At 53.7% G+C, this 20,019-nt stretch overlaps 9 protein-coding genes across 9 annotated transcripts; 7 read left to right on the top strand and 2 right to left on the bottom strand.

The window, feature by feature from the left end:
- Positions 1–379: 379 nt before the first annotated feature.
- QC762_405330 (uncharacterized protein) lies at positions 380–1,330 on the top strand (the record flags this gene model as incomplete). Its single annotated transcript, XM_062889991.1, has 1 exon — positions 380–1,330. One exon carries the CDS (start codon positions 380–382, stop codon positions 1,328–1,330), a length of 951 nt encoding a protein of 316 aa, XP_062744002.1.
- Positions 1,331–1,541: 211 nt separating this feature from the next.
- On the bottom strand, positions 1,542–1,763 carry QC762_405340 (uncharacterized protein; the record flags this gene model as incomplete). The annotated part of the gene is made up of 1 exon (XM_062889992.1): positions 1,542–1,763. One exon carries the CDS (start codon positions 1,761–1,763, stop codon positions 1,542–1,544), a length of 222 nt encoding a protein of 73 aa, XP_062744001.1.
- An 834-nt stretch (positions 1,764–2,597) lies between these two features.
- QC762_405350 (uncharacterized protein) lies at positions 2,598–4,736 on the top strand (the record flags this gene model as incomplete). Its single annotated transcript, XM_062889993.1, has 3 exons — positions 2,598–3,799; positions 3,858–4,186; positions 4,238–4,736. Exons 1-3 carry the CDS (start codon positions 3,593–3,595, stop codon positions 4,734–4,736), a joined length of 1,035 nt encoding a protein of 344 aa, XP_062744000.1. The 5' UTR covers positions 2,598–3,592.
- A 1,789-nt stretch (positions 4,737–6,525) lies between these two features.
- QC762_405360 (uncharacterized protein) lies at positions 6,526–8,516 on the top strand (the record flags this gene model as incomplete). Its single annotated transcript, XM_062889994.1, has 3 exons — positions 6,526–7,158; positions 7,222–7,657; positions 7,713–8,516. The coding sequence occupies 3 exons, from the start codon at positions 6,526–6,528 to the stop codon at positions 8,024–8,026; spliced, it is 1,383 nt and encodes a 460-aa protein (XP_062743999.1). The 3' UTR covers positions 8,027–8,516.
- A 378-nt stretch (positions 8,517–8,894) lies between these two features.
- Positions 8,895–12,406, top strand: QC762_0071700 (uncharacterized protein; the record flags this gene model as incomplete). The annotated part of the gene is made up of 2 exons (XM_062883751.1): positions 8,895–9,784; positions 9,907–12,406. 2 exons carry the CDS (start codon positions 8,895–8,897, stop codon positions 12,404–12,406), a joined length of 3,390 nt encoding a protein of 1,129 aa, XP_062743998.1.
- A 1,912-nt stretch (positions 12,407–14,318) lies between these two features.
- QC762_405390 (uncharacterized protein) lies at positions 14,319–15,334 on the bottom strand (the record flags this gene model as incomplete). Its single annotated transcript, XM_062889995.1, has 4 exons — positions 14,698–15,334; positions 14,603–14,643; positions 14,497–14,544; positions 14,319–14,441 (listed from the first exon to the last, which is right to left on the bottom strand). Exons 1-4 carry the CDS (start codon positions 14,873–14,875, stop codon positions 14,319–14,321), a joined length of 390 nt encoding a protein of 129 aa, XP_062743997.1. The 5' UTR covers positions 14,876–15,334.
- A 790-nt stretch (positions 15,335–16,124) lies between these two features.
- QC762_0071680 (uncharacterized protein) lies at positions 16,125–16,514 on the top strand (the record flags this gene model as incomplete). The annotated part of the gene is made up of 2 exons (XM_062883750.1): positions 16,125–16,244; positions 16,293–16,514. The coding sequence occupies 2 exons, from the start codon at positions 16,125–16,127 to the stop codon at positions 16,512–16,514; spliced, it is 342 nt and encodes a 113-aa protein (XP_062743996.1).
- Positions 16,515–16,706: 192 nt separating this feature from the next.
- QC762_0071670 (uncharacterized protein) lies at positions 16,707–17,828 on the top strand (the record flags this gene model as incomplete). Its single annotated transcript, XM_062883749.1, has 2 exons — positions 16,707–17,161; positions 17,222–17,828. 2 exons carry the CDS (start codon positions 16,707–16,709, stop codon positions 17,619–17,621), a joined length of 855 nt encoding a protein of 284 aa, XP_062743995.1. The 3' UTR covers positions 17,622–17,828.
- A 316-nt stretch (positions 17,829–18,144) lies between these two features.
- QC762_405410 (uncharacterized protein) lies at positions 18,145–19,789 on the top strand (the record flags this gene model as incomplete). Its single annotated transcript, XM_062889996.1, has 2 exons — positions 18,145–18,476; positions 18,536–19,789. Exons 1-2 carry the CDS (start codon positions 18,201–18,203, stop codon positions 19,787–19,789), a joined length of 1,530 nt encoding a protein of 509 aa, XP_062743994.1. The 5' UTR covers positions 18,145–18,200.
- Positions 19,790–20,019: the final 230 nt, after the last annotated feature.

The following is a 20,019-nucleotide window of genomic DNA, read 5'->3' as shown; positions in this document are numbered from 1 at the left end:
CGCGATGGGTGACAAAGCACCAGCCGGCTCGGCACCAAGAACTACGACGATGCGCACCTAGCGAGCAAGCAAGCTGCGATGGCTTGTATTTCAAGGCACTCGATCCAACCTTAATTGTCTCTCGCCCCTGGATCTTGTTAAGTATTTGCATCTGCCCGTCTCGTCTCTTCCAACATAGGGACAGCAGCGAGTCTCGTTCAAATCCAGCCGGTGACGTCTGCACGCGTCATTCAACCCTTTCGACCCAAAACATTCGACTGCGGGGTTCAGATAGCCATCCCAACCGCTGCATAACCACTCCTCAAATATCCTACCACCAGCCTGCAACTGCACTCTAAAGCCTTTCTCCCCCTGGTCGTCTGAACATCCACCCGCCAACATGTCCAAAGCTCTCCTCATCACCGGCGCAACCGGCAAGCAAGGCGGAGCCGTCATTGACGCCCTCATCGACCGTGATGCCTCCGGTTCCTCCCCTTTCACCATCCTCGCCGTCACCCGCCATCCAGATTCCGCCTCTGCCAAGCGGCTGGTCTCCCGCAGCCCCAACATCAAGCTTGTCAAAGGCGATCTTGACGATGTCCCTGCCCTCTTCGAAGAGGCCCTCAGGGCAAACGACAACAAACCCATCTGGGGTGTTTACTCGGTGCAGGTCTCCATGGGTCCCGGTGTCACCGTCGAAAGTGAAGTCAAGCAGGGCACCGCTCTCATCGACAGCGCCCTCGAGGCAGGAGTCGAGCACTTTGTCTACTCCAGTGTTGAAAGGGGCGGTGATGAAAAGTCGTGGGACAACCCTACCCCCATTCCCCATTTCCAGTCCAAGCAGATGATTGAGACGTACCTGCGTGATGCCCAGGAGGGCAAGCCGGGTGCTGCTATGGGGTGGACTATTTTGCGGCCAGTGGCATTCATGGACAACCTTGCCCCTGGCTTCCCTACCAAGGTTTTCATGGCTGCGTTGAGGAACTGGCTGGGTGACAATGGGAAGCCGTTGCAGTGGATTGCCACGGCAGACATTGGTGTCTTTGCTGCCATGGCATTCGAGGATCCTGAGAAGTGGAACAGGAAGGCGGTTGGGCTGGCGGGTGATGAGTTGACTGTTGAGCAGCTGGGTAGGGCGTTCACCAAGGCTACTGGACAGCCTGCGCCGATCACGTACTGGTTTTTGGGCAGTGCGTTGACGTATGCGGTGAAGGAGATGGGAACCATGATTGCGTGGTTTGCGAGCGATGGGTATGCAGCTGATATTGAGGCGAGGAGAAGAGATTACCCGGGTCTGATGACGATGGAGCAGTGGTTGCAGAAGAAGAGTGGATGGGCTCAGTCAAAGTGATGTGGTTTTGACTGTCTTGCAGTGGTTGTTACGGAGGATGATCTTAACTTTCGTCGAATTATATATATGTATGCTACCTTCTTAGGAGACGATACTGTCTGATTTGTCTTTCTGGGAATTGAGATACCAGACATGGTGTGATATTTTATTTGTCTGGGCGTTCCAACCATCTTCCAGAATCGTAATGCATGGAAGCGCAAACGGAGTATCATTATTTTGATATTTCATTTGAAACAAACATTCTGGCCGAGCTTCCCGAAAGGACGTCGTCCTTCCACACAGGGAAGGCCGGGTGGTATATACCTTCACAAAACAACACGTCTCTCCTCCCTGCTACCAGTAGCCCACGGAGATAGTTGACCATTAAACCAACAGAGCACTGATCAACTTCAGAAGTATTCGGACTTTTATCTCTCCAGATCATCCGAGTCATGTTGAGGCTCCTTTTGCTGAGACTTCTCCGCGTTCGGTGGGAGTGAACGCTCAAGGTGTTGAGTTTGGAATTAAGGCTGCAAATAGGCCAAGGCTTGCTGAGGTTATCTTAAGTTTTTAACCTTCAACAGCGAAAAAATATTTATCCGGTTCCTGAGAGGCGTTCTGAAGATCCAGCCCCTTTGTGGGGCGTTTGCTGGTTAAAGCCTACGGTTTGTATCCAGTTGACCTCTCAAAGATGCTCTTGAGTACTGTTCATCCCACAACAAGAGAATGCACCTATCAAGTAGCAGGTAATACCCCCACGATGTCATTCATGAAGAAAAAGGGAGGAAAGCCTCCCCTCACTGGTGGCCCCAGTGGAGTCATCATCAACAGAGCCCCTCACTTGCCATCATCACGAGCAAAACAACGTTACTATCCCCGAGAGACTCACAGCCGACGCCAAACCCCAAAGCCCACATGATACCTAACCACCACCCCATGTTTCCTACCACTTGCCGAAGCCGTTACAAAAGGCGTTAAGCTATCCGCTGCAACTGCCCTCTCCCCCCCCCACCAAGAAAGCCTCAGGAGCTCGATATCAAGCCAATAGGAGTTGCAGCTCCGATCTTTATCCCCTTCGAACTTCTCGCTACCACACCTCACAAACCTCACAAACGTGGGTGGAAATCTACGATAAGAAGCCTGAAGCGAAAGGGTGGTCCTGGTGGACTCGCAATAAAAATTCCCCATTCGCAGAGACGACCCAATTTGATCTTTTTGTTCGGTGGTACAAGATGGGATATTTCGGGACCGCAGCGGCCACAGAGCGGGAAAGAAAGAAAAGACTTCCCCGCTGACCAGACGAGGCTCTAAGCTTGGCGGACTTCCAATTGAAAGACGAATTTGTTTTGTTGGGATGCTAGCGGCTGGGGAAAAGCTTGGTTGTAGTTTTAGTGGTGAATTGCTTTCTCGATGGGTGCTCTAAACGCAGATGGATATTCCATCTTCCATACAGGTGATGATTTCTTCGGGTCCAACTTCCTGGATCTCAAAGCCACTGCCGCAGAACAACCCAACCTATTCTCGACAGCTTCGTGAGTGGTTGCCACCAATTAGATAGCCAAGCGTGGCACGAGGAGCGGTCTCGTATGCGGCATAGCGGCTAAATGTGGTGTCTGCAGCGACCCCTGTCGCCAAGACCAATATTGCTTCCCTCGCTCGCCAGCTCGCTCAAAAGAGTGATGCCCAAAGCTTTTTGGGACGCTGAGACTGGTCTGGAAAGCATAGAGTAAATGGAAATGTCGTTTTGTTACTGTTGTGTTTTTTTTCTTGAACCTGAAAACCCGGGATGGTCTTCAATAGCAGGGTCTGGACTCCCCCCATCTTGCCCTTGGTCGTGGGCGACCAAGCGGGGCAGGGAGCTTAATCAAAGTGTCTATCAGAGGTGTCACGTCGAAGAAAGTGCGGCTGAACGAAAAGCGGCCAGAAACTTACCCCATTGGGCCTCACGACCATGGGCCTGGAGCTTCCCCACGGTGAAAGACCCTGGTCTGATTTCGAGTCTGCCTTGCAAACGCTTCCGAACGCGCTTGGGCACAATGCGGAGCGCGAAAGGAACTCGTCTGGCTGCAGTTGGCACTGGGGTGGCTCTGCTATCAGATGTTCAGGGTAACCCTCTGCCTTAAAGCCACGGCCCCCCGCCGAGAGCCTTCTGGCCCCCCCTTCCTTCTTGTGTGTTGATTGACCTTTCTTGATTTCACACCTGTTGGGTCCTTCATCTCCAACTGGACCACGTCCAAACGACACCACATTGGGTATCGCTCAAGACACCCGCCCGTCTTCAACATGGCCGAAGTCAAGCCCCCAGTTCAGTACGCTTCGGCGCCAGCTGCTGCACCGTCCGGAAGCCAGGAGCATTATGTCCAGCACACACCTGTGTGGATCGTGGTGGCCAGAGGCGCCCAGGTTTTCTTTTCTCTCATAATCTTGGGTATGGCTGGCGCTGTCATCCATGACGTGATGATTGAGGAGCTCGCCTTTGGGATCGCTTGCGTGAGTGCTTGACCCAGCCGCTTGCCTTGGCCGACATGCGCTGACCTGTGCTACCTAGGTTGTTTTTACGTGGATTGTTATCGGTTACGTTCTCATCACCGAGAAGGTGTCAGGGGCGCGTGAAGCGTATAATATTTGGGCTGTGCTGTCGCTTGATTTCTTGATGGCCGTTTTGTGGCTCGCCGCCTTGGGTTCCATTGCTGCCAGACGGGCACGATTCGTCGTGCCTGTCAGTACTGCAAATTGCCGCGATGACGGTTCCGCTGTCTCCAGCAAGACTTGCGATGTATATCCGGTGAAGCGAGCCCTCGAGAAACGCGGTGCCGTCTTGACCCAGACGGGGCTCGGCTTGACAAGCGGCGCCGCAGGTCTGAGCGCGCTCATGTGGTGAGTAACCCTCTCCAGTTCCCTGATGATACTCAATTAACGCCCAAGAAGGCTCCTCTTTATCGCCACGCTTGTGTACCATGGCCATACATTCCGCCTTTGGCACCAGGCGAACAAGAAGCCTGCTGACGCCGAGCTGAATGCCCAAGGAGCCCCGATGCTTGCCACACAGCAACAGGCCGCCCCTGCTCCTGGACCAGTCTACAACTCCCAGCAGCAGTACCAGCCCCAGACCCAGTTTCCCCAGCAGTATCCCCCCCAGCAACAGCAACAACAACAACAGCAACAACAACAACCACAGCAACAACCACAGCAGCAACAGCAATATACTGCCCAGCCACCTCAGCAATATCAACAACCGCAGGCTCCCTTCCAACCGAGCCCTGTAAATACCCCAAGCCCGTATCAACAACAATATCAAACGCCCCAGCCGACGGGCACCCCCCAGCCTTATGCCTATCCTCAGCAACAGCAGCAGCAGCAGCAGCCACATCCGTACCCTCAGGCCGCGGAGGCTCCTGGACATTCGTATTACCCACCGCAGCAGTAGACATGGTGAAGAGGACTGCCATGGTTGAATGAATAGACGCGAGGGTAATGTGGTATATATATTGGGTACACGTTGGGTGATACGTCGTTTGGGGTGGTCGTTATTGTAATTATGGGCGTCCATGGTAGAGATCAAATTTGAATGACACCTCCAAAAATTCCACGAAGCATCCCATGTCTGTCCAGGCTGAAATGGAAGAATAGGAAGCGAACCAAAATTGAACCAAAACACCTGTGTTCCCGGCGTGAGACAGTTGCTGGAAGCCAGTTGTCGTCTTTTGGGAGAGTAGCAGGCAGCCGAGGCCCGGTTCGGCCGTGAGAAATGGAAGTCAGGAACAGGGGTCGATTACAGAGTATCATGTCGAAGGTGCGGCTGTTGCTGAGAGTGTGTTGCGCACCTATATCACATGGCATGGTCGATGGGTTTAATAATGCCTCTGTCAAAGTTTGGCTTCGAACTGCTTCCTCACTCTGTCAACACTGTAGTGAGAGGACAAAAACAGGGGAAATGGACGTGCTGTTCTTGCTTTTCTTGAGAAGAGGACCCCTGTGCCCCATGGTGTAAGGTCCCAAGATTGAGCTGTGTTTTGAAAGCTGCGGTGCGAGGGATGTCCAACAGGCGTCGGCAGCCACCCTTTCAAAAAGCCGAGATCAGCAAGATTTGGTGAAACGTCGTAGCTGGTTCCTGCTGCCGAGTAACGGTTACTTGCGAGGTTGGCATAACGGCGGTACCAGCTTCCATTCATGGACTTGGGCCATGTGCTCCGAGATCTGAGGACTGAGCCTGAAGAAGATCGAGAAGGTTGCTGGCGTGACAGGCGAACTAATTATCTCGGGCCGCATGGCGTTTTGACGTATGCGTATGCTTTGGAGACAGATGTCCCTGCTAATCCCCGGGGCAATCTATATGCAGCTGCGCCAAAGTCATGTGCGACGGACTAAAACGAGACTGAGAGGCTTCCATTCCCCACCACTCAAATCCACTGCACCACTGCCGAAATGCTTATTTTTCCAAGTGCCGTTAAGAAGTGGAGAATGGTGGGGTTATGATCAACACAACTGCCGCGGGGTGGTCCACTGTACAGCCAAACTGCTGCTCGCCTGCTGTCAGAGAATGACAGAGACATTCTAAAACCAGAGTCGGCCACTCGGCCCACGGAAACATTCCACGAGGAGGCTCACGCGATGTCTGTTCGGAGGACATCCGGCGGGGGGCATGTGACGCTCCTCTTGGGCGCAACGTTGGATACCTTTGTGTAGAGTGACAAGCTGGGATGGATGGATGGAGATATCTCCGTCCTTTAAGAGTATGAACCATCAATGGGCGGGCAGTTCGCCTGGCTCTCCCTGAAACGGGGCGGGCGTCCGATCCGGAGATTGGGCAGCTCCCCGGAGCAGCTGCAGGTGCCTGACTCCCAATCAGCACAAAAGGTTCCACGGCAGAGACCCGGCTTCCATGTCTCCACCATCAATGGATGTTTGGCCGGAAGAAAAAGATGATTGATCTCCTAGTCAATGATGAATGAAAACAAGAACACACACGAATCACGCTGATAAGGGGGCCTGACACTGCTTGGAGGTGGCCCAAGACACCCGGACCTAAGAATGCCGGCTAGGGAGACCGTTCAGATATGTCTCTGACATCACCGCCCTGCCCGCCCTGCCACCTTTGACAAGCGATGAGCGGAACGCGTCCCAACCTCGTATCTCAACCGGTTCCCAAGCCGCTCTTCAGATGCCACACAGTAGAGACACAGACTGAACCCCGGTAGGGATCCAGTGGCGGGAACATGACGGCCATCCATGTGCGCTGCAGATTGTGTGTATGCGGGTACCAGAAGGACCCGCATCGCAGCTTTGATCCCAGGGCAACACAGAGCTCTGGTAATGTACCTCACCTGAGGCCCCCCGGGAGGTACGGTACGTACGGGGGTGTACGGAGGGGTGTACGGGGGCATGGGATGACGCCGAGCATACCTAGCACAATATATCGAGAGGTCCATTCCACTTGGGAGGTATTTCTTTCTGGGTTCCGCCTCTCCCTCGATCCCACAAACTTTTTTCCCCTCCCTCACACACACCCAAACCGCCAACCTTCGTTTCCACCACCACCACCACCGCAAGGGCCGAGTGTCAAACCACCACTTCAAACTTCAGGAAATCTCTACAGCGAGGCGACGCATCTTTCTGATCATTCTATTCGCCTGGTCCCGACTCAAATCATCGCAAGGATGAAGTTCCACGTGATCACCCTGCTCGCAGCCATCTTGGGTCCGGCCGTGGTGGTGGCCCAAGGCGTTACCGAGAAGATTGCGCCGACCGCCACTGGTGCCGCTGGCTGCGAGCCCACCATCGATGGTAAATTCGAGATCGCCGTCGTGGATGCGGGTAGTGTCCAGAAGCGCGACTTTATCGAACACAAGGTTAGTTGTCGGGTCGGCATATGAATGGGTGACAGAACTAACCTACTTGTTGCGTTGTAATAGAAGCGCACCGCTTGCACTGGCAACGGTGTCCTGCTTGCCGAACTCAACGATGGAGTCATTACCGATTCCGCCGGTCGCACTGGCTACATCGCCAGCAACTATCAGTTTCAGTTTGACGACCCCCCCCAGGCAGGTGCCATCTACACGGCTGGTTTCTCCCACTGTCCCAACGGCTCCTTGGCTTTGGGTGACTCCGCTGTTTGGTACCAGTGCCGCTCTGGCAACTTTTACAACCTGTACGATCGTTACTGGGCCGAGCAATGCTCTCCAGTTGAGATTCTGGTTTTGCCCTGCGGTGGTGCCGGCGCTGTCGACAATGGCCAGCGCACAGTCGGCACCGAGATGGCCACCACCACCGTGGTGATCCCCTTGGCGGATGGGCAGCCTCAGGTTGTCACGACCACTGTGCCAATCCCGATTTGTCAAATCGGCGATGGTAAGTTGCTCCGCCACTCTTTGCTCTGTTGACAAACACTAATCCCATCAAACAGGCCAGATTCAGGGCCATACCACGCCCTGCGCGGCACTGACGGTTCCTCCCTCTTCGGCCGCATCTGTCAACATCCCACCTGTCTCTCAGTTCTCGGATGGACAGATCCAAGTTACGCAGAAGCCCTCTCCCACGCCTTCTGCGGCTGGTGGCCCTCTCCCGCCAACGAGCAACGAGACCCTCCAAACCCCCGGCGTTGTTCCCACAGAGCCAGCCGTCGTCCCCACTAGAGCTCCGGGCATCAACTCTGCCGGCAGATTGCAAGTGGCCTCCGCCCTTTTGGTCGGAGTCGTCGGCATCTTCTGCCTTCTCTAACCGCCTTCCACCGCCAGCCTAACCGGCAACTCATCTCTACCAGACCATCTTTTTCACGAACCCTGACCGCCTCTACATTGTTAATTCTTTTTCTTTTCTTCGGGCAAGGCGCGTTGTTTTCTCGCCTTTTAATGGGTCATCAAAAAGCGGGGGGATCTGGGGGAAAGGGGAATCATGGGCACGATAATGATGAAAGCTAGGGGAGGCAAGCTAACACGAAGATTTCACTTGTGTTTACTTTTGAGGTGGGTGGCAATTTGAGGTCGTTTTCTTCTTTCCAGCTTTGTTCTCGGGATTTCTTTTGCAGTTCATGATGACATGCGGGGACAAGATACATGGGACGTAATCAGGGGGAGGTGATAATTACATAGCTCTCTATTACTGCGGCGATCTTCTTTTTCGACGCTTCGTCTTTTTTGTAAGTAGATGGGCTCTCGAGAGAGGAGGGCAAGCTTTATACAATGGGAGAAAGATATCTCAATAACTCTGGGCGCACTGTCGTGGGGGGTAGGGCATGACATGACCTCACCCTACTACTCCGAGGACATCGCTATCGGCGGTCTGAGTGATGAGTCAAACATGAAACCGATGAGAGCTGAGGTGTGGAATGAAGTCGACGCGGACATGTCGCGATGATGATGGCGTCTGTCGTGTTGGGTAATCATGCGGGATCCTGCAGTGGTGTGGTGGGGCAGCATTTGGGCTGCCATATGGTTCGTGCACTGTTTGCTCGCTGCCAAGATTCCCATACCCCGGGGCTTTTCCGGCCTGCCGCATCCATTATCCATCTGCTTGGCTGTCAGCCATCATCAAACATTCTGCGACGACCATCCTCATCAACACAGCTGACGCCTACACACCGCCCACAATGTCGGAATACTGGAAATCAACCCCCAAGTACTGGTGCAAACACTGCTCCGTCTACGTCCGCGACACCAAGCTCGAGCGCGCCAACCACGAGTCTACGGGCAAACACCAGGGCGCCATCAAGCGCTCCCTTCGCGACCTCCACAGATCCGCCGAGCAAGAACAACGAGAGAAGGACAGGGCCAAGAGGGAGGTGGAAAGGCTGAATGGAGTTGTTTCCGCGTCAGGGAGTGGGATTGGAGGCGCCGGGGCGAAGAAACATGGCGGCAGCACTAGCAGCGCGCCACCACCACCAGCGCCAACAGGGCAGCTATCACAGGCTGAACGACAGAGACAACTGGAGCAGCTGGCCGAGTTGGGGGTGAATATCCCGACCGAACTGAGGAAGGATATGGCTATGGTGGGGGAGTGGAGCGTCACTTCTACGAGGGTCGTTGACGATGGAGATTCTGGCAATAAGACTGCTGATGATACCAAAGATGAGGGCAGAGCGGTGGGAGTCAAGAGGGAAAGAGAAAGGACAGAAGAAGAAAAGGAACAAGAGGAGGCTCTGAATGGGCTGTTCAAGAAACGGAAGAGGTGGGGGGTTGGATCGAAAAGCATGCCAGAAGAAGAGGATAAAGAGTTGGAGGAGCTGCTGAGTGGGACGATTGTCAAGACCAAGAAAGAGAAGGACGCCGAGGTTGAGGGCGAAGTCAAGGGGGAGGAGGGTGCGCCCGAGGCTCCAGTCGTTAAGAAGGAGGAAAGCCAGGACGGGCCTGCTCTGGAAGCCATCCAAGATGTCCAAGATGAGGCGCCTCCAGCCATGGTCAAACAGGAGTTCGGCAACGAAGAGCCGGCTGTTGCAGCGGTTGTTTTCAAAAAGCGCAAGCCTAGAAACATACGGCAAAAGTAGGGCCATGGGTACGTAGAATGTCTAAGAATCAATGATACCCACCCAATGGTCCCGTTGTGAGGACACCCATCCGTCCTCATTCTTGGCGATCCTTTGTCTTGGCGACTTGGTTGCACAGCGTGACAGCTTCGGTTCAAAAGGCAACGGCCCCTCTACAGGTACACGACCTTAGACATGGCACCTTCTCCTCCTCCTTTTTCGAGACTGCGACGATGAGGGTCTTCCGCGAGGGCCGTCCCAACCCGATGCTTGCCGAGTATCTCGAGCTTAGAAAGCAGGAATACACAACATTGTACGATCGATGGTGCAACGGTGCCCAACCTTACGACTTGCCTCCCCCGCATTGGCCTCCGGCAAAGTCCATGCTCAACCGCCTCCCCCACGAACTGCACCTCCTCATATTCTGCTATCTGTACCAGGCCGACCTCTTCCACCTCGCCCTCACTTGCCGCTACTTGGCCGACCTTGCCATTCCCGCCTTGTACTCCCGTGACGTTGCCGAGTTCGACTGCCTCTCCCTCCGATGGGCCTGCACCTTCAGCTTCCTAGAAACCCTCGACCGGGCCCTTTCCCATGGCGCGTCGGTCAACCACCGATTTGACCACGGCACCGCGGTAGACTGTACCTGGGTCATCCGCGATCCCGATTTTCACGAATGCATGTTCAACACCCCACTAAAGCTCGCCATATGCATAGACGACGCCTTGCTGGTGCGATCACTTTGCCAGAGAGGCGCCGACGTCAACTCTCCTGACAGCTATTCGGTCAACTGCTACGCCTACCGACTGAAAGCTTCATATCCTCTCCACCGCACCATGGATGACACACCTAGCCTCCAGCGCGGAAACCCGCGTATTGTTCAGGCCCTTTTGGAGGCCGGCGCCGACCCCAATCTGTACACTGGCTGGTCCTGGCGCTTGTATGGCCGGTACCCGTACAACCCACGGCACGAGCTACCTTTGGGACTTGCAATGCAGTCGTCCGTACCGGCAGAAACAGTCCAACTCCTCCTGCAACACGGGGCTGATCCGCTGCTCAAAGGACAGTACGGTACGTGCCAGAGGATTTTCCACTTGAACTCGCGCCCTGATGTATCCGCCCCGGTGATCACGACCAACATAACAAGGGATGCATATCCGAGCGGGCTGCATGGTGAACTTACTCCCCTGATGGCATATCTAGCGTCCAGTGGCGGGGACACTTGGTCTTCTGACGAAGAAAAGGTGCGGTTGCTGTTGCAGTATGGGGCTGGTCGTGATGCTCAACGTATAGTTGCTATGCTCGCGAGCGATCAAAAGTGCCCATGGTATAACATGGACAGAACCCCCGAGGTCTTCCGGATATTCGCCCTAAGCTTGTCCCAGCCGCCTGGCTTAGATATGGTGAGTTTCGCCCAACGCGAGACTTCTCCTTTTCTGGCTGTTACTCAGTTGACCGACCGCTGGATAACACACTGCTCCACTGTCTACGGGCTTGGTCACACGGCTGCAGACTTCCTTCAAATCACCTCTGGCCTGCTAAGACGCATGGGCGAAGCATGCGAGACGGACGGCGAGACTCTGTTCGGCAGACCCTCCGCCGCCGTTGACACCCGAGACTTATCCAACAACTACAATTCGACCTGGTGGACCAGTGATTTGACCGCGCTCCGCTGGGTCTGTCTGCCGTTTGGCTTCCTTGGTTCTTCCACCCTCGTCACTTCTCTGCTTGCAATGGGAGCAGACATGGACAGAAGAGACTCGGAAGGCATGACACCACTTCACTTCGCGTCCATGTTTGCCTCGGGGGACAGAGTCCGTCCTTTGGTGGAGTTTCTCGGCGGTCCAGAGGTTTCTGGCCTGGCAATCGACGCCCGTGACGTGGTAGGTTGGACCCCGCTTCACTTTGCCTGTTTCTTTGGTCTGTCCACCCAGCTCGACGAGCAAGTCAGGGCAGCACGCCTTCTTCTCGACAACGGTGCGGATATCCACGCCCAGACCATCGGTGGCTGGGCACCTATTGCACTAGCTGTCAAGAATGCAAATCTCGGGCTGGTAAGGCTTCTGCTAGAACGAGGCGCTCGCCGGAGGGACATGTTTGGACCTCCTGGATACGAATCTCTACGGGCCAAGATGTTCTTTTGCAGATGTCTCGGGCTTTCTTCGTCCGGCAGTTCACATTGGCGCGCTTCCCGCCTGAATCCGCGACGGGGTAGCAGCCTGACGAGACGAGTCAACGAGTTGAGGCGCTTTGCTGCTGCGGCCGATGGTGGTGATGAAGAGTATTGTACGCCCCAGGTTCCACTGCTTTTGACCCTGCCACGACATGCACCATCGAACAGCGCGTACATTGCCAACCTTAGGGCTGCCAATATATTCTATGAACATGAGACGCTCTCGTTGCTCAACCCCTTTAGTAGGAACTCGCCAGCTTTGAATGGTTGGGCGGAACTCATCAGGACCAACGTCGATGAATATGCGGATCAGGTGCTGCGCAACCTTGCACGCAACAACACGACGAGTGCGATAAGGGCGCAGTTTTTCTCCAGGGACGGCATGTACTATGATCGAGCACCGAAGCTGGCTGTCCAGTGTGTAGGTAGGTGCTACATTCGGGATGGTGATGACGATGAGGATTGAGGTAGGTGGTTTGCGTCTGAGGGCTAGAATGCGTAGGGTTGGTGTTTTTTTGTTTTTTTTGTTTTCAGGTTTGGCTAGGCAAGGTAGGTGTCGGTCAGTGTCAGGTTTGTGTGTAGAATCCAGTCAATGTTGCTCAGGATGTGGTTTGTCTGAGGCGAGCTTTGTACAAGGCACAATTACTGCAGGCTTCACCTGTTCTCTTTATTTTGCCCGAGTCTCCGGTCGAAGGAAAATAAGGTTTGGTCCGCTATCTGCCTGTTCCAGTGCTTGCCTTGCGACGTCCAACCCATCCAATTCACTGGGCTCATTGCCACTTCTCCACGTGAGAGACATGTTGTGACCATCTAACACACACTTGACCTGCCCCTGACCTCATCGAGCCAAACCTTCATCCCCCGTCATCATCATCAACCACAGCCAACACGAGCAATGTACACCGTACTCCCCGTCGGACAGTGCCTCCCCGGCCTCTACTTTGAGCGGTGCCTTGAACCACCCCCAACCCCCCCACAAACCCGCACCCCCAACCCCAAACGAGAAACAGGTTCGACTGCGGTCAACAGCCCGAATCAAGCGGCCCCAACCCCCGCCCGGAATAACCCTCTTTCCCATTATTCACCTCGCCAAAAAGGCCTATCAGCTGGGCATCACAGCCACCGACGACTTTGAAGCCATGCCCTGGGAGGGGATAGTCCCCGACGCGGAAAAGCTGTTTCACTTTTCCCGGCGTGGCCGTGGTGAAGACGTTGAGGAGGGGGGACAGGTATCTCGGGCGGATGGAGCACCAGTATTTTGCTGGATGGTTGTCTCCGTCAGGTTGGGAAGTTTTCTTCTTCTGAAGGGTTCTGGGGGGGGGGTGGCGGCTGGGTTGAGGGGGCAGTTTACCAGGGCGAAATTGAGCGGGGAGGAATCTGGGTGGTTTTTTGGCGTTGAGACGACTGAGAACTACAGAGGAGAAGGTTGTGGAGATTCAGCGGGTGTTGTTCTTTCCGCGGGATAATTATGGGAGGTATTTACATCCTTCCTGGAGGCAGCATGGAATTGCCATCCAGGAGTGGAGGGAGAAGATTATTTTTAAGGCGGAACAATGGGCGGTTGCGTCGTCGAGGGAGGACAGAACGGTCGTGTTGAAGAACGGGTTCGCGGGTGGAAGTTGGGACTATCGTGCCTACCGAGGCGGCACACTTGTCAACGTCTACAACGAACTCGAGCACGTCAGGTGGGAACACGATTGGAGTTTCTCTTTGTGACGGAAATTGGCATAGTCATTTTGATGACGATGGGAATGTTGTCGGGGGTGGCTGGTTTGGGCCAGACTCGGTGTCAATGTGCGCGAGTTGGATGCACGCACTTCTTACCACCAACCCACCAGGGATCACAGCTAAAAGCAGAGTTGGTTCGATTATGATCTACTGGACGCCTTTCTGCTACCTTCTGTTGGTCCAGTGAAGAAGATCAAGGAATGGATGGAGGACAAGGGTTATCAGGGGGTGGTGGAACGGGGTTACCGACCTGATGAGTTGTGCGAGTTCGAAGAAAAGGAGGATCAAGAACTTGGGCAGCAGCAGGAGGAAGTGGCCACATCAGAATTACCAAAGAAAGTATACAGGTGGCCCAGATGATCGATCAGTGGTCATTTGATGATAATTACACCACGCGTAAGGAATTCCCCGTCAACCGTCGCAGAGATTCCGCGGCCATTTGCAGAGATGGCCACCGGCTACCCCACCGTCGACTTGAGGCTATTTTACAGGACTCACCAAGAAGTGAGATCCTCGACTGGGAGCCCATCATGAGTGATTGGTTCTTTGACTACGATAACCCCGAGAAGCTGTCAGAGAGCATGGATGAATTGTGGGAGCTGGATGGCGACTAGATAGATGGCTATTCTAGATTGGAGTCGGGATGCTTGCTAGTAGTGGCTCTCCCCTGTCATGCCCTTGCCCTTCTTCTTCTCAAGCATCGCCCGCTCTTCTTCCTCAATCTCCTTGTCAATTATCGCACCTTTCGAAGGCTTGTTGTTGTTGAGGGTCGCCTGGCAACTGTTATCAGTCCAATCTGCGTCAGTGATAAGGGGCAAGTCAAGGTACCGCTAGGGTTGGGTCATTCTTTAGAGCGTCGGCCCGCTCTCTCTTGAACTGTGGAGGAGACATTGTCAGTATAACTCTGGCTGGGCAACAATGGATCCTGTCATACCTTCTCCTCGTACAACCTGTTCACCTCGCCAGGTTGATCCTCTGGAGCATATATGTCAGTGTGCATGGCGGAGAAGACGGAAATGTTGGGAATACTTGGCATGAAACCCTTGACATTCTCCCCCGAGTGCCTCGTCATCTCGTCAATCTCGGATTTCTTGATGTTCTTCTGGTTGGAGTCCTCATAGATGTTAGGGAACCCAACCTTGGAGTTTCCGGCGTAGGACATGTTTACTTTGTCGCCGATTTGCTTGGCTGATGCTGTATAGGACATGGGGAAAGTTGTCAAAAATCAAAAGTGTAAGGTAAGGTTGCAAGGAAATGAGAGGTTGAGAGCGGAAGAGCGGAAAGGGCAGTGGTTTTGTTTGCAGAGGCCGGTATGTCATCATGATCCGGGGATGGATGGGTGCACAGATGTGTCCGTGTTGGACAAAACACACAGAGAAGGGTCACAAGCCACAGAATCAACGTCATGGCTGTTGGTATGCACTGGCTATTGACGACGGGAGGGTCCGAGGGTGGTGTTCGTCATTAATACGAGAGGTTCATGCCCCTGAACCTGCCAGGCCCTCCAATAGTTTCGGGTGTGAATGTTTCCCCGGTGTTATTGCAGCAGTGATTGTCAGTTTCAACTGCCCTCATGAAGGCCGATGAGCCAAAATGCCATTGAAAAGCATGGACGATAATAGGTATTTGAGATGAATTATGTCGTGCCCAGTTTGTTTGCATAGTGGATGGCAGGTGGCACTCTACCAAATCTACGGTGGGATCTGATGCGTCCTTGAGAGAAACCCAGGTTCAAATAAAACACCATTGGGCATATTAAAGGGTATCTCTACATTATGTGGTGTTTAAATATAATACTCGCATGTTTCACATGGGCTCGTGATCTACCTTGAATCAGAGGAAGGTACGGCTTATCTGGCGGCTCGCGAATCGGAGCAGGAACTTTATGGTTTCCGGTTTCCACTGACCGAGTCCCCGGAGAGGTCAATCATTCGTTCCTTCCTCTTGCACAAGGGGAAGGCAGAGGGTCAAGCTGTCTGTTTGCAGACCCCATCAGTTTCTTGCCCACCTGACCCAAATACAACCCACCACCCAACCAAATCCCCGACGGCTTTGACGACGGCATCACGGGTATCGTCCTTCAATTTCCTTTTGCGCGCTTTTCTTGGCACTAGTTATCGTTATTCAATTTACTAAAAGTGTCACGAAATCAAACTCTACGTAAGCGGACAAACGAGGACATTGGACGACGATCTCGTGCAGCCCTGTCTTGCTCCCTTCTGGTCACCAGCATCTGGATTCGAGTTCTTGGAAAATAACTCGCTCAACCGGTGACCAGAACGTCATGTAGCCCGCCTCTTCTCTTTTCCTATATAGAAGACCGTCTTTGACCTATTTCAGCATTGGATATCAACTCTTCTTTCGATCGACAACCCTGTCTTCGACCTCATCGCTTTGCGGCAGTTTCGTCTTATACCTTCTATACCACGCATTCTCAACGACACCCATCAGTCCAAATGCATTACCCTCAGCTTCAACTTGAAGGATATACCCCCGGGGGCGGTCCGAGAATGCGCTTGCTGCTTGTCCAGACGGCCCATGGCCTGACTCCTTCTTCGGGCGGCTACAAGGCGAATGTCTGTCTCCTACGCAACCTGAGCAGGCTGGGCCATGCCACTGCCCAGGTCTGCTATGCCTTCCCCGAGGAGCTCGATAAATATGCTAGGAGAGCCAAGGCCAAGGGAGTCTATCCTGGCGTGATAGGCTTGGAACCTGTCATTGTCACCGATGGCAAGAACCAGGAGCACAAGCTCCATATCAACGAGTTTACCGACGAATGGGGGATACTCAACACCACCATTGCGCGTCATGAGTTCAAAGCTGCCTATCCAGCCGGCGAGTTCTAGGTGGAATCGCGGGCGTATTTGGAAGTAGGGCTCCTCTCACTGTCTCTTGTTGCTACTTTGAAGCTAACTGCCCTTTGTGCTCAACTGTAGAACGATGATCTCAGCAGCCGCATCAAGGGCCTTACTGGAGTATACTCCAGAGCTATAACCGACTTCAGACCTACCCACGTTCTTTTCAACGATTCCCTCACCATGAAGCTCACAGCTGGTCATGCTCTTCGGGAGACGTTCAAACGGGTGTGTATTGTGCACTCGGCGGAACAAGTTCCTTTTGGTCCCTACTGTGCAGGTGTAGAGGGCCACTGTATCTCCGCCAAGGTGGAAAATGAGATGCTGCGCAAGTTGGACGGGGTCTGGTCCGTGTCCAAGGCCATTCAACGTTACGCATGGGAGCATGGCAGGCTTCAGACCAAGTTTCTGGCGCACACACCTTGGACTTTTCTCGATGTTGACACTGGTCGGATGCCGGCTATTCGAAACAATGTCGACAAGGAGGAGATTGGTATGGTCAACCCGGCCCCCATCAAAGGCTTGGATATTGTGCTTGGCCTGGCTGCCAAGTTCCCACACATGAAGTTTGTCACATGGACTAGCTGGGGGTCCAAACCTCGACACATCGAGAGAATAAAGGCTTATCCCAATATCCGGTGTGTTTTTTCTGTAGCTACTGTGCGTTGGAGTGCATGACACTAACCCATGGATGACAGCATCGAGGCGACTACCCCGAACACCGACGACATTTGGGACCGCATCAAGATTCTTCTCGCCCCATCCATCTGGCACGAAGCTTGGGGGCTTATTGTCACGGAGGCGCAGCTTCGTGGTATACCTGTCATTGCTTCCAATTCTGGCGGGCTCCCTGAGGCCAAGGTCAACGTCCCTCCCATCATTCCCATCAACCCTGTCACCGGTCATCAGCGAGATGAGAATGGGGACTACATCATTCCAGATCAAGATATTGGACCTTGGGAGGAGGCTTTGGAAAAGCTGATGACGGACCGCGAGGAGTACCTCACCTTGGCCGCTTTGTCTGCCGTAAAAACAGCAGGCTGGCTTAAGAGTGTTGGCCAGAGGACTCATGAGAGATGGCTACAATCCATGATGTGAAGGGAAACTGGGAGGAGGCGACGGTTACGGCGAGTTTTGCAAGGGCTCTAAAGGACATAATCAGTGACCAGGATTCTTGGTCCACGGTTGTCCTTCCTTGTTTCTCTTGAGTTTGATGAGGGGATTGCCAATTGAGGTTGCAGACGTACTGATTAGCGTAGTTGAGATATTGTTTTCCCTACAATCTAATCGATCATCCTTTTTCCACTCTCATTGTCGATGGTTGTGGAAAAGCCGCCTCTTTAGCTTGGAGTCAAAACAACAATCTGCTTGCACTGCATTATTGCACGCCACGTCTGCCTCGTTACCGCCTTGGCTTACATTAGAGCACTGGATTGCTGACCCTCATTCGCACGCTTGGTACCTTACACCAAGGCAGAACCAACAAACTCATCGCATGTTGGTCAGCAAATTTGACAGAGCTGTCCAGCAGGTGTGGTAGCTCACTCTACTTTATGGTTACACGACAGGTGCCCGAGAAAAGTAAGATGGCCCTTGCATTGGAGAGTTACGTGGTCGGGTGGTGGGATTCTCCCGCTGCGGGGATTCCTATGTTTCTGCAGGATAAATAGGTACTTGATGAATCTCCGACTGGGACTGGGACTTTTTATTGTTTCCTGTCATCTTGTCGTCAAAATGCGGAGCACGGTTCTTGCTACTGTGGCCTTGAGTGGTTTCGTGCTCACTTTGGCCGATGGGAAAGGCAAAGGCAAGGGCAAGGGCAATGATCGTATCCGGACCATCTACAAAGATGTTGCTATTATCGGGGGTGGTGCTTCAGGCTCTTACTCAGCTGTTAGGCTGAGGGAAGATTACAACGTCAGTGTGGTTGTTATTGAGAAGAACTTCAATCTTGTAAGTTTCATCGTCCTCGACTCACTGACGGCACTGACGAGAAGTTTACCATACCTTAGGGAGGACATGTCAACACATTCATTGATCCTGTAACAGGGCGTGGCTTTGATTGCGGAGTCCAAAACTGGATCGAGATTGGTGGAGCGCGAGCTTTCTTTGAAAGATTCGGAGTCGAAATGCAGCCCAATGTTCGATCGACAGCCGAGACAGTGTCTATCGACTTCACCAACGGCGAGAAGTTGACCAATTACAGCCCGCCGTCTGCAGCTGATAGAACCGCTGCGCTGCAGAGGTATCTCGAAGTCGCCGAGTCTTTTCTCCCAGTATTGGAGCCTGGATGGTGGACATTCCCCCTGCCACAAGACATCCCGGCCGATCTGCTGCTGCCGTTCCGCGACTTTGTTGCCAAATACAACCTGACAGCTGCTGTACCCATGTTCCACGCCACGACCGGCTTTGGTATCCATGACATGATGGGTCACTTGACGGTCTGGTTCATGCGCTCCTTCAACGTCAACCTCGTCCGGGTCCTGTCGGGCATCGAAACCAGCATCGTACCCGTCTCCCGCAAGAACCAAGACCTCTACGACCGTATCCTCACCTCCCTCGGCACTGACGCCTTGACATCCACCACGGTGATATCCACCGAGGAGCGCTCCTCCCGCAAGGGCGTGACTCTGATCGTGAGAAACTCTGCCACTGGTGTCAAGACGAGGATCGTCGCCAAAAGACTGCTCTACACAGCCATCCCCAGCGAGGCAAACACCTCGCCTCTTGACCTCGACCGTGAGGAAAGGTCCACGCTCGGCGAGTTTAACTACAGCGCCAGCTACGTCGGAGTTGTCTCTCACCCTTCTTTACCCCTCAACAAATCCCTCGTCAATATTCCCGCCTCGGCCCAGCCAGCCAACTGGCCCGAGGCGATTCCCGATTACCCCTACAACACCCGCTTCGAGAACTACGCCGACTCGTCCTACTTCCGGCTCATTGCTGTGGGCGACCAGACGTTCACTGCTGCCCAGGCCAAGAAGGTGATTGAGGACTCGTTTGACAAGCTGGTGGAGGGCGGGGTGGTGAACCAGACGAGTCCTGCGCAGAGGTTGACGTTCCACATGTTTGAGCCGCATGGGTTGGTGAGTGCGTATGTCACGAAGGAGAAGCTGGAGGGCGGGTTCATCCAACGGTTGAATGGGCTGCAGGGGAGGAGGGGGACGTGGTATACGGGGGCGAGTTGGGGGGTGCATTTGAGTACGAGTTTGTGGATTTTTACTGATACGGTGCTGGAGAGGTTGGTGGAGGATTTGAGGGGGTGAGACGGGGGGATTATCTACCTAGTCGTGCCGATGGTAAGTTAGATAAAAATGGAGGAAGTGAATCGGTTAGGGATTCGTTCAGGGGATTTTGGCGTGCGCTGCCAGCCGCGGATAGCCGCTCGCAGCTGGCGGTGGTGGGGCGCTATCATCTGTCATCTGACTAGCGATAAGTTCAAGACATTCATTCCATCAAACAACGCGAATCTGTCGTTTCAACAACTAACTCTGTG

The sequence above is a fragment of the Podospora pseudocomata genome, chromosome 4 (genome assembly GCF_035222375.1).
Source record: "Podospora pseudocomata strain CBS 415.72m chromosome 4, whole genome shotgun sequence".
NCBI lineage: Eukaryota > Fungi > Ascomycota > Sordariomycetes > Sordariales > Podosporaceae > Podospora > Podospora pseudocomata.
Note: the sequence above shows the minus strand (reverse complement) of the source record. Positions and strands in the feature narration are given on the sequence as shown.